At 42.8% G+C, this 12,785-nt stretch overlaps 1 protein-coding gene across 2 annotated transcripts in view; it reads left to right on the forward strand.

The window, feature by feature from the left end:
* Positions 1-1,409: 1,409 nt before the first annotated feature.
* The window catches only part of SLAIN1 (SLAIN motif family member 1), a 57,309-nt gene continuing 45,933 nt past the window's right edge, over positions 1,410-12,785 (forward strand). For both annotated transcript variants that reach the window (XM_063336015.1, XM_063336023.1), the window contains exons 1-2: positions 1,410-1,963; positions 5,258-5,397. In XM_063336015.1, the coding sequence (XP_063192085.1) occupies positions 1,479-1,963; positions 5,258-5,397 (625 nt within the window). In that variant the 5' untranslated portion in view covers positions 1,410-1,478. The remainder of the gene's footprint in view (positions 1,964-5,257; positions 5,398-12,785) is intronic.

Below are 12,785 nucleotides of genomic sequence, written 5' to 3' on the forward strand. Positions count from 1 at the left end.
AACAATAGTGCCATTGTCCTATGCATGTGCAGAAGAAACTTTCCAGAGAGAAAAGTGTGACAGGCTGGATGATTTCAAAGTTGATTTATGCTCTGTCCCTCCTTATGTGAGAAACCTGGGACAGTGACGAAGCACTGTGAAGGCAGTGGTGGCTGCTATTGCTACTACTCTGCCCAAAGCTGATGCTCAAGAATTGGGTAATGACCGACTGATAGCCACTATTAGCGGCTGGACGAGCAACTCACACTTCCTGGAAATTTGTTCCTTATTTCATAGAATCATCATAGAATGGTTCATGTTGGAAGGGACCTTACAGATCATCCCGTTCCAAGCCCCCTGCCACGGGCAGGGACACCTCCCACTAGAGCAGGTTGCTCAAAGCCCCATCCAGCCTGGCCTTGAACACTTCCAGGGATGGGGCAGCCGCAACCTGTTCCAGTGTTTCACCACCCTCATAGGGGAAAATTTCTCCCTGATGGGAGACTTCAGGACGGTAACTTTGGAGGTTGTCCCTTGTAATTGCAGCTGGGAGAAATGAGGGTTGTGTGATGGCTGAGCTGCCTTGGGCGGGAGGAAGGGGCAGAAGAAGCGATGGGACACTTTCAGTACTGGGCAATGAGGAACAACGTGAAAACACCACCATGAGCGAAGGGTATTCATCCCTCTCTCAAGCAAAGACAAACCCATCAATGTATCCGGGCTGTGTTAAAGCAGTTCATTTCAATACAAGGGCGTCTTTCACCTCAGAGGTTCTCCTATACGTGAACAGTTAGTTACGTGGTAATGCAGGTTTTCCACTGCGCTTGGTTCAGCCTTCCTGCCTCACCAGCAACACGTCTTCAAAAACACGTCGCCCCTTTCCTCCCTGTGAATCCGAACTCCAGGAATCAGGGCGTTTCCAAACCACGAACCCCCCCCCCCCCGTCTTTTTGGCTGAATTCGGCTCCTTTCGAAGGAAGCCCCAACAAAGCCTCTCTCCGCGATTCCCATTCCCATCACACGTCCCATCTGCATAATGACAACCCTGACAACCACCAGGCTCTAATTACACGCCTCACGAGAGGAGCGGCGTCCCGGCCCAGACCCAACCCGCGGCTGGGGCGATGAGGAGGAAAGTGGGGGGGGGGAGGCACCTTTGTTTAAATCCCCACCGCCCCCGGGGCTCCCCCGCCGCCCCTTCCCCTGGGCGGATGGAAGGGGGGGCGGCTCTTTGTTCCCGCCGTGCGCGGCGTTCCGGCTGCCGGAGTGGGAGGGGATCGCACCCTCCTCCTCCTCCTCCTCCTCCTCCTCCTCCTCCTCCTCCTCCTCCTCCTCCTCCTCGCCGCTGACGGGAGGGAGGCGCAAAGAGGCGGCGGCCGAGCGCAGGGCCGGGGCTCCCCCCCACCCCCCCGGCACTCCTGCGGCGGGGGCCGGGCGCTGCCCTCCGGCGGCGCGGCGGAGCAGGTGCCGGTGGCGGTTAGCGGCGGCGGGCCGGCAGGATGGAGGCTGCTTTGCTGAAGCCGGCGATGATGGCGGAGGTGAAAGGCAGCGGCGCCGGCCCCTCCGTCAGCGCCGAGCTGGAGGTGAAGAAGCTGCAGGAGCTGGTGCGGAAGCTGGAGAAGCAAAACGAGCAGCTCCGCAGCCGCGCTGCCGCCGCCGCCACGGTGGCCGCCGGCCCGCACCTGCTGCTGGCCCCGCCGCCGGCCCCCGCCGGGCTGCGCCCCGCCAGCCCCCCTTCGGTGGCGGGCGGCGGTGGCGGGGCCGGGCCGTGCATGCCCAGCCCGGTGCCCACCCTGCTGTGCGCCGCCGCCCTGGGCCCGCCGGAGCCCCTCGCCTATTTCAAGCCCTCGCCCGGCCTGACGGCGGCCGGCGGCGGCGGGGGGCAGGAAGGTGGCGGCGGCCCGGCCGCGGGGGCCACGGTGCTGGACGAGGTGGCGGTGCTGGAGCTGGAGGACGGCGGCTGCGGACAGGACGAGGATACATGGTACATGCCGCCGGTTCGGCTCTGCCCCCCCCACCTCCCTCTGCACCCGGGCGTCCGGCCGGTGTGTCCCGTCCCCTCTCCCCGGCCGGGCCGACGGAGGCCGCCGCCTCCCTCAGCCCTCACCCCGCTGGGGCTCTCCAGGCTCTGATTAGCGTTAGCTCCCAAATCCGCTTGATCTCGTTCTGCTTAAACTTAAATCTGCCTTTTTTCTTTTTCTTTTTTCTTTTTCCTTTTTTTTTTTTTTTTTTTTTTTTTTTTTTTTTTACCCTGAAACGGTGCGGTTAAGCAGGGGCCCGTGTGCAGGATGGGGCTCAGGTGGGGGCCGTTTTCCCCCTGTCGGGCCCAGGGGGGTCGCGCCCTCGGCGGGGGTTTCGTGCTCGTTTTCTTCCCCTTTGAAAGAAGCTCGTCTCTCCCTCTAATTTCAGGTCTCAGCCTAGTTTCAGCCTCCCGTTTACATAAGGAATTAAAAATAGCGGAATTGTGCTGGGAAAGCCCTTGATCTGAGCAGCGAGTGCCTCCCCATCCTAAAACCCCTGCCCGGTTGCCTCCCATCGGCGGGGATTTGGGGGGGGGGGGGGCGGGGGAGGGGGGGGCTTTTGTCTTTTAGACGTTGAACTAAATGGTCGGTCGTGTATCTTAATAAATGCCCCTGGAGCTCCAAAAGGCACGGTAGGGTGCTGGTAAATGAAATAAAGCAGAAATGAATAACAAGGGAATAAAGCAGAAAATAAAATCGACTGAGAGGAATGATTGTAATCGCTTAAAAAGAGGTAGAATGGGAAATTATAGACGGAAGGTAGACTTATTTATTGTACGCCTCTGTTTATAAACTTAAGTCTCTTATTTATAGACTTATTTAATTAAACAAGTGAGCCTGGTGCCTCAAAACTTGTCTCGGCAATGTGGACAAGCACCGTAGGGACACTGCTGGAATACTGTGGAAATCACTGGCTGCATAACCATGTTAAATGTAATTGATGCTCATTTGTTTTAAAGTGTCAGTAATAAAATATATATAATCTATATTTAAATAACTGGTTTAAGAATCTGTCAAAGCTTCGATGTAGTTTTCTATGCGGTTGGCTTTTAAATTGAGCTGAGGTTTACGTCAGCTGAGAATAAAATACAGTATAATGCAGCTGAGATGGATGTAAACATCCTTATTTTTGGTGGCAGAGAATGAATTTAAAAATTGATCCAAATAGCGTAAATATTTCTTGAATGATGGCCGTGTGTACATTTCATGGTACAAATAATACCATGCTGCAGTTTTGGAAAATTGCTTTTGAGAATCATCAGCAAATTGTATGGAAATTTTTGTCAGTGTTGTTTCATTGTGTGTACTGTTAGTCTGCACAGGGCTGTTTTGGGGTTGTCGTTCTGGACTTGAATCGGATTTTACATTGGTCCTAACTTCACTTCACATTAAGGAATGTTGAATTTGTTTGATCCCATCCTATTAAAGAAAATGTTTTCCCTGTTCACATTACAGGATGGTAGAAAGTCATCATTATTTTACGTGCCTTAGTAAAATTTCCTATTGGATTTGGCCCCTGGAAGCAATCCTAAATGCTTTTTGGTGGCCAAAATTCACCTTCATGTCACACATATGTATCCACAGAAGAATTTGGTAACAGGGATGTGCTAACTAATTTATTCCACTAAGGGTGAGTTGTTTTAGCTCTTGAACTTTTTTAGTTCAAGGCTAAATCTCTCCTGTTGTCTGTGAAAGGTCAGCTGTGTGATGCCGGTGACTTTTTTGTCATGTCAGTCTTTAAAGCAAACTGCTATCTGGAAAGCCAAAGACCAGTGCTTATCCTAGTTGTTGATTCATAATTTTAGGCTTTTTTTTTTTTTTTTAGCTGCAGTTACAAAAAATCCTGTATAATTGGCATCCTTGCAGACGAGTCAAACCTCTTCTTGCTCTTCAGCTTTTTACACAAACGCCTGATGGCTGAGAATTCATCAGTCAGATGTTCAGCTTTTGAAACATTTCTGCAGGTTAACAGGAAAGCTGAAAGAATTTTGTGTTCAGTTTTTTTTTTTTTTCTTTTCGCTTTTCTCAGTATCATTTGTTTAAACGTGTAGTGAGGCACTGCAGGAAATCGGGGGACATGAGTCCTCTCGGAGAAATTCAGTAGTTGATCTCTGCTGGGGTTGCCAAGAGAGCGAGCAATCGCAGTTGAGGATATTTATTCCTTGTGAGCCGGGTAGAAAGTGCTGATTGACTTCACAGGGAAAAAACCAGCATTGAGCAGGCATGGGAGAACAGTTGCTCTTGGAGGACTTGGGTAGCTGTTGAGCCAAACCCCTGAAGATGCTACCTGTTAGTGGTCCCCTGAGGAGCTCGGTCCTTTTTTCCCTTTGTTCTTGCCTTTTGCACCCCTGTGTGCAGGCCAAATTCCTTGGCAGCCCGTGGAGTGTTTTGCTCATGCTTGAGAATCTGCCTCTGACTGTCCGCAGCCCCATCGATCAGAAGTGGTCAGGCCAAGGAGCTGCCAAGCTGTCTCAGGCAGCCAAGAATAGTTCCCTTCCTGGGAGATCCTCTCTCTCCCAGGTGAACTGGCGTCTGCTTCTGCCTGATAATCCGCAAAGGCGACAGCAGACACGCCGATCCCGGCTTCAGGAATGTCCCCATGAAATCTCCTTTGATACCTGGCTCCCTACTGTGCTTGACCATCTGATTAGTTGCCTACTTTTGTCTGAGAATAATGCATATACACTAGCTTTTCTCACTTTTTTTTATTTTTTTTTTTTGTTCTGCTGGAATTGAATATTGAAAATATATTTTCATTGTTTCTCAGCAAATGTTTTCTAATCTTTAGAAATCTGACTCGTACAACTTTTGGTTCATCGGGGAGAAGATACTGTGTATGCAAGATTAAATTATAATCAGCACTCTGACAACTTGATTAAATTGTTATAGGTAAAAGAGTGAAATAGATAACAATGAAATTGTGATTTAAATATAAAATCAAATACTGAAATTATCTAATCTCTGGTAAAGACAAATATAAAAGGGAAGACTGATAGCATTTTTGATTTGAGACATCTACTTCAAGTTTGTTTTGATGTGCCAGACCTGTAGAGTTCATATTTTGCCACCTACTTTTCTGAGGAGAGAAGAAAACAACTAGTGTAAACTCTTTACCTCGGTCTACCTTTTGTTATTAGAATATCATACTGTAGGGCTTTGCACTGTTCCAAATTATTAGTTGGCAGGAAAGTGAGAATACAACGGTAGACTTCTAAGTATTAGATATCTTGCTGATACCTGTGTGTATTTTGGTTAAGGTTGTACGTCTTGCCTACCAAGAGTCTCACTCCTCAAGAGAAATCACTGAGTCCTCTGCAGTGGTGCAGGCGTGTTCTGGATCATCCAAGTCCTGAGATAGAGGCTGCAAAACGTTCCCTGTGCTTTAGATTGGAACAAGGTAATCTTATTCTTTGAATTTCTTTACTAGTTAGTTGGCATTTTTGGTCTGGCATTATGCTCATGTTTGGTGTTTTTCTGCAATTTAGCAAGCTTTACAAATGGCAGACACACAGTTTTTTTTCCTATGTATGGAAGTCTCCCTCCACTACATAAATGCTAACAATTGTTCGCAGATTTTTTTTCTGATCATGCATTTTCTTAATGTGTTTTTCTTCCTTAGGCTTTTCTTCCACTGCGTAGCGTGTGATTTTTAAACTTGGCAGTTTTCATCCATTGCTTAAAATAGTGGACCTTTTGGTTAGAAAACATTGATGCTAACTTTACTATTGGTATCTCTATTGAGGTTTGAAAAACAGTGCTTTTGGGTTTTTGTAAAGACAAAATTATCACGGTGCTATACAGTTTTAAAGGCGTATTTGTCCACCTCTAATGTAGCATCAGGACTGCGTTTAAGTGTTGGACAGATGAAGAAGAGCTTTAACTTGATTGCCAGCACTGCTTTGTTGGGCTTTCGGTAGTCTCCAGTCCTGGGATCAATCTGATGGCTGTTCAGTGCCTGTGGACATGTAGAGTTATATCTAGGCGTGCTGAATTTTGTTCTAAATAAGTATCAGCCAGCATTATTTTTACTTTTTTACAATCTAGGATCCAATTAAGATTGTAATAAGGTGTTGTTGAAGTAAGTGATTAAGGTAGGATATTATCTTAAGGTTTATAACTCGCTAGGAAAGAAGAAGCAAATGAACAATATAGGGAGATGACAGGAGAAGGAAATAAAGCTAATGACAATATGAGCATATGGCTGTATAAGCTAGCTACAGCCGTCATTAAGAGAGATTGAGCATGTTCCTGGATGCTTCGGAGGATATGCGTAGCTGTGGATTAATTTTACCCAAAACCAGGCATTTAACTGAAGTAGTCTCTGAAGGCATCTGTCTCTTTGCATGGAATATAAAAGATCCTACAATGGTTATTTTCCTAGCAATATTCAGTTGAGCTCATTTGCCTGCAGTTAGGTGGGTCAAACTGAGACTCCCATGTTAGTAGTCATCCCACCTAGCTTTGTGGTAGAATTTGGCTTGCAATTTGGGCACCTGAGTTCAGGCATCTGTAGTGTGAGGTGGGTGGCCGTGCTTGGCAGTCAATGGGAGTTTGGTACGGGGAGTTAGAGAGGAATCTGGGGAGCTGCTCAAGTGGTGAGATGTAGGTGTTGGCCTTAGGATGAAGTCAGTAGCTCTCCGGAGTCCACTGACACTAACGGGTGCTTAGCACTCAACTCCAGTCTGGTCACCTGAAGGTATATCTGTGTAGCGTAGGGTGTCCCAGTCCAGAGCCGAATTCTGGTGTAGAAACTCCATTTAAATTACCCCACACAGATGGCAAGAGCCGTTTGAGATGGCCTCGGTTACCCCAGCTGACCTTCAGCTTCCACGTGGCACAGATACAGACCTTCCATAGGTCCTGTGCCGTATCTGCCATTCCTTCGATGATATCTTGGCCTCTCAGATGGGCCAGCGCATCTGGGTATGGGCAACCGAATCAAGTCCATAACGTGAGTATAGAAACAAGCTAGAGGAATGTGTGACTTATTTTTCCGTTACAAAGTATTATTTAAATTTAATAGGCAATAAAGACATTAGAAAAGCAAATTTATTGTTTCAAATTTAAATCTAAAGTTATCAGTTCAGTCTCTCTCTGTGCACAAGTCACAGAGAGTGGCATATGTCACAGAGAGTTACGTTGACAATGAGTTGCTTTGATCCATATGTTCTACCAGTGATGATGGGCTCATGAATTCTGTGGGATCTGTAGAAAGTTTCTGAGAAATTGTATGCCACATATAAAACCCATTATGGGAGCAGTATGTTCAAGGAGCGAATGGACTCATGTTTCTACTGCAGCAATTCTATGCTGAAATTGTTTTAATTAGTAATTCGGACTTGATTAACTCTCATATTTCTGAAGATACGCCTCTTCAAATAATACATAATAAGCAAATAAGAAGTTGGTTTCACAATATTTATTTCTTCCTCAGAAGAAATCTGGTTTTGAAACCAGATTTGAGTTTTTTTGTAAGAATCTAGTAATTCTGTTTTAAAATACAACAGAATTTCTGTAATCTGACTTTCCTGGGTTTTGTTTTGCAGTCCACTCTATCAGCAAGTATATGCGTATAAATATGTACACATATTTTTATCCTAACTTTAAAAGTGACTCAGTAAGAACGACATTCTTCTTTTCTGGTACTGAAGTTTCAAACTTTGTAGTTGTAAATTGAACAATGTTTTCCCCTTTTAGCCATATGTCTTGAAAGGGCATTTTAGAGGGATTTTTTGAAATTCCGTTGTGCCACTTTTGCTTGGCACGGAGTCAATGGTAACACTGATGTATTTGAGAATTACTAAATGTGCAGTCAAAAAATGTGTATAATGTACCAATCCGTGATTCCTGAAATGGCTTATAGGTAGAACTCGCTTAGTAATTTTGTCCGTGGTGCATTAGCCAAAAATTAATCCAGTTCTAGATTGTCATAGCTCTTTAGGCACTATAGTGCATAATGAAATAAAAAGCAGTAAAAATTGATTTTTGTCTGCAAAGTCAGCATATCTGAATAAGTGCATGCAGAGAGAAGAGCTGTGAGCCAAAAGAAGTAAAACTTTGCCAGTCTGTTTTTCTGAGTTCTAACTAATTCCTGTTCTCTTCTTAAGATTTTAAAATCTGTGCTCATTTATTCTTGCTCATATAGTTTTTCCCTATTACGTTATATCCTGATTTTCATGAAACTATTCATTTGTTGCCTGAAATATCCCAGCATTAGGATAGCTCATAACCAGGCTGAAAGTCTTCTGAGAGACGTCTGCCAAAGCAATCCTAGGGAGTGAAATAATACAATGACTACTTGGTCTTCCAGGCTGGAGGATCACTTGAATGATGCTATTTTACTTTTCCCCTTGTGCTCACCAGCCTGTTTCTTTCCTAGTGAAAATGACTCTTTTAAGTTTTTCATGGTGGAAGTAAGATTTCATCTTGGTGTAAATCTTTAAGGCTATAAGAAATAAGAGCAGTGGTGGTCTCCAGCAGGTGGTTCTTCTGCGAACCGCTGTGAGAATATGGACAGGCTTTCTCGGCATTCCTCTGGTTTATCACTAAGTAGGTAAAGCTTATATGTAGTCTATAATGAACTAGGCTTATTACAAGCCCTGTTTCTGTGGATTAAGCATGCTAGCTTTAAGGAGGATGAAAGTTAAATTAACCTCCTATGATAAGATCTTTGTTTGGAATTGTTCCTGTTTTCCGTGAGCCATTCTGGTGTTAAGGTAATATTTGTTTGTGGTTTGTTTTGTTTTTTAGCTCTGTGACCTGACCTGACTTACTTCTTTCTTTTTGCTCTTCTTCAAATCATCTTTTGTTTGAAACCTTTCAGATTTGTTTTGTTTACAGCAGTTCCCTATCTACTGTAGGGTCAGTTCCCTCTCCCTTTGGTTTTTAATCTTGCTGTCTGTTTTACTTCTTTACATTCATTCAAATCAGCGGGGGCACATCCCAGTCTTAATGGTGTGGTGGAGCTTCTTCTGTATTCTCTTGGTAATGCTTGGAGATGTTGGGGCATGTCAGTATTAAGCCCAGTGAGAAGGAGATGGGATGTGTCAACTTCCTCGCTGGTGCAGAGGGATATAACCCCTCTGAAATAGATGAGATGGTGTTGATTGACACCCTGACTGAAGGTACCTTATATAGCTTCCCTGCTGTAAAACGCTCTGGAGCGGGTGGGTGGATCAACTGAGGAGTTAAGAGGCTTAGCAAGGAGTCGGTGTGTAGGAGCTCAGCTTTTATGCAGGGTTTCAAAGCCTATCTCATCCAGTTCAGCATTCCAGACAGAAAACTCCTCTTTCTTGGAGAATATGAAGCATTGGCTAAATTCAGAGTTTGGCTTAGATGAGTTCTTATTCAGAAATGCTGCTTCAGATGCTTAAAAAGAGTAGGCAGCAGAAGTCTGTAGGTTTTGCAATGGCTGCAGTAATTTATAGTCTTAAGATTAAACTCTTCTTTGTTTCTTAAAATGAATAATGTACTTCAGGATGAATGCTGTTATGTCATCTGTGGATGGTAAAGTATGTTGTGAAACAGATCTGTCGTAGTTTCTCTGCAATTGCTTATGATTTCATAAAACCCAAGAACCTTATCAGTGAAATTTTAGCCTTTATTGTGCTGGATCCCAGTGCCACATGTCAATCAAGTTTGATTTGATATAACATACCCAGAAGAAAAGCTGGGGGAGGGGGGTGTGGGGTGGGAATATAATTCAATAGTACTATATTCTCTTTACCTATAAAAAAAAAATCTTGTAGCTGGTAGTGTCCCAGGCAGAAAGTTTTATCTGTGTATGAAACTTGTTGCTTACACAAAGAGGTGAGGGTCTGCTCCATTCTACTAATTCTTTTCCCCTTCCCAAGGGCTCATAGTGAAGTCATTTAGTTTGAAGTCTTTAAGATACAAAATACATTTCGTCACCTGTTAAGAATTGCTGTCATAGGGAGCTTTTGCGCTGTAGTCTGTTAACAGCAGAAGCAAACAGAAAACACCGTAAATGGATGAAAGCTTTTATTTTGTATGCTTGAGCTGGATCCAGTGCTGCACGCAATGCAGGGTGGGATTTTTTTTATTATTCTAAAATAGTTTTAAGTTTATTTGTTGTCCATTGATGGATCAGATATGTATGTTATAGCACTGAGGACTGGATTAATAAGATTTAATACAGCTTTCTCATCCTTATTTTTCATGTGTAATGGAGATTAAAGTTTTATGTAAAGTGCTTTCAGGGTAGCAAATGATAACATGCTGAGGCTTGCAGATGATTGGATTGTTGTTGCCAACATAAATAATAACATTTCTAAAGCTCTAGAAGGAACGAAGGAAGTGGCATGGCTGATTTGGTTCCTTTCTGTGTATGTTTCTCATAAGAAAAGGTGATGAGCAACTGTGACTCTTATCAGCATCTGAGCATCTTTTGGGGGATGCGTCATCTCGGAGGAAAGGATGTGTAGCTGTCTTCTGCAGCACAAGCTCAGTGTTCAGAGCGCACGTATACGTGGGCAGGAGTTATGTCCTATTAGATTTCATTTATTTGACGTAACCTCTTGTAGCAGCTGCATAATTCCATGCAGTTCTTAGAGGTTTTGCAAATGCTGATACTACTGGATTTTCTAATACAGCTGCTGAGGATGACTTGTATATTTCAATTGGGAAAAACTCGGGTTTGATATTCTACTTAGAAGCGTGTGCTTGCATTTCAAACAGAATATTTCTCTCTACTATTGAAACGTTTCTACTCTGCAAGTACACTTCACGATAGAAGTGTTGGGATGAAAACCCTTATGGCAACAAATGCACAGAAGATCAGACACTGCACTTTTTATTCATTTCACAGATATCCCTTGCGTTTTTAATACGGCTTTTAGATATGACTTCTACTTTTCATTGAATTATAATAAACATACTATTTAAGACTTTTGTTTCATATTTCAGGATTGATTGTTGTGCAGCTCATAATTAAGTATTTTCTTACAATTGATTTCTGATTGCCATTATACTTACAAGAAGATGCTGAATTCTGAAGTCTGTGTAAAGGTTGGTAGAGAGGTGACGTTGGATCTTACCTCAGTTGAGAAGATACCCGTCCCATTTTACAATATGTATGTTCTATTAATCCACACTAGCTACTGAGCTGGGATTGTCAGCTCATCATGAGTGGTTAAACAGCTAGAAACACTGTCAAATTTTACATGAGGATTTTAGCAGGCTTATTTAAAATAAGAATAATTTATGCTTGCAATATAGGCTCAAAGTCTGTAGTGCAGCATATGTCTAAAAGCAATAGTAGTAGCATCAACCCTGACAGTTGCGCTAAAAATACAGACACAATTAGTGTTATCAAGCAGAGTACTCATCACTGGTTTTGTTTCCAAACTTGCAACTACTTTCCTGGGTAGAAATAAAAAAAAAAAACCCCTAGGTTTTATTAATTGACCTGAGGCCACTTGAAAGCTTACCCATATTTTTCTAACGAAAAGAGGATCTTTTCAGAACTGGGCTGTTCTGGAAGCTGTCATTTCTTTTTTGCTCATGATAGTCTGTGTGTCTTGCTCACTGTTTGCTGGTCCCCAAATTGTTGTTGCAGCTTTTGTTTTGCATTCTGACTTTTCTTTCACTGCCTGTTTTTGGTGTCTGCAGAAGAGAGCTCGGAATAACACTGCAGAACGCAGATGAGCCTCCCCCATCTGGTATATGGAAGTAGCAATGCTTCTTTATTAAAGTGTTGTTTATTTCTGTATTTTCACCTTCAGTGAGCACTTTGGTTCTTGTCTTCATTGTATTGCGGCTTTTGGGAAGCTTTTGTTAAGACTGTTTTATGCCATGACCCCTAAGTATCTTTTTTTGTTGGTTACTTCTGCGATATAGTCCACAGTCCTGTAAATAAGCCAGTCTTTTTCCTTGGCCTCTGACCTCACAGTTTAATATATTAGAAAGAAGTCAATAATCTGCACTTGCTTTACCAAATGTTCCAGCATATCTCTCTTCATATTTCGTGGAAATAAAACATTTACACCAGTAATTTGCTTTTACCTAGGGATCGTGCAAAAGTTCTTCTAATAAAATAAAACTTTTTTGACTCTACCCAATAATGAAATGAAGTGAGCAAGCTCAAATCTGGATACTTGTGGGGCACAGGCATTCACAGATTTCCTTGATCATTTTTATGTTGCAAGACAGAGGATAATTTAGTACAAATGATAGGGACATAGGAGTTCATAAAAATCAACATTCCAATTATATAATTTTATATATGGAATTATAATTATATCATTTTCTTTTATGAACCTCCCCTAAAATATGATTTTCTTAATTTTACTTCTAGAATGGAATGTATTTGTAAAATTTATAGTTACAGAAGGTGTTTTGTTGTGGAATATTCACTTTTTTGGGGGCGGTGTCACTAAGCCGTTCTTAAAGTCTTTGAATGTGCCTTCATCAAGCACTGTAATTGAATGCTTAATTAAAACCTCCACACCTCTGAGAAGACTGAGGGAGAAGAGGAGTGAAAGTCTGCCTGCAAGACTAAAAATTGCTTTTCTCAGCAAAAAAAAAAAAAAAAAAGTTGAAACCTAGGTAACTCTTGTTTTGAAAAGAATTTGCAGCAGTTTAAAGATTACATTTTTACTAATTTTAAAGATTCATAAGAAAATAAGCCATAAAATATACTTCATGTTCTTGAATATTTTATTTTATGATTGAAGTATGAGATATTATGGAAAGCTGGTATGGGGTAATGATTGATTTTAAAGTGACATTGACCTGATAGCTTAGACTTTATTTTATTCATTTATT

Source organism: Chroicocephalus ridibundus, chromosome 1, assembly GCF_963924245.1.
Source record: "Chroicocephalus ridibundus chromosome 1, bChrRid1.1, whole genome shotgun sequence".
Lineage (NCBI taxonomy): Eukaryota > Metazoa > Chordata > Aves > Charadriiformes > Laridae > Chroicocephalus > Chroicocephalus ridibundus.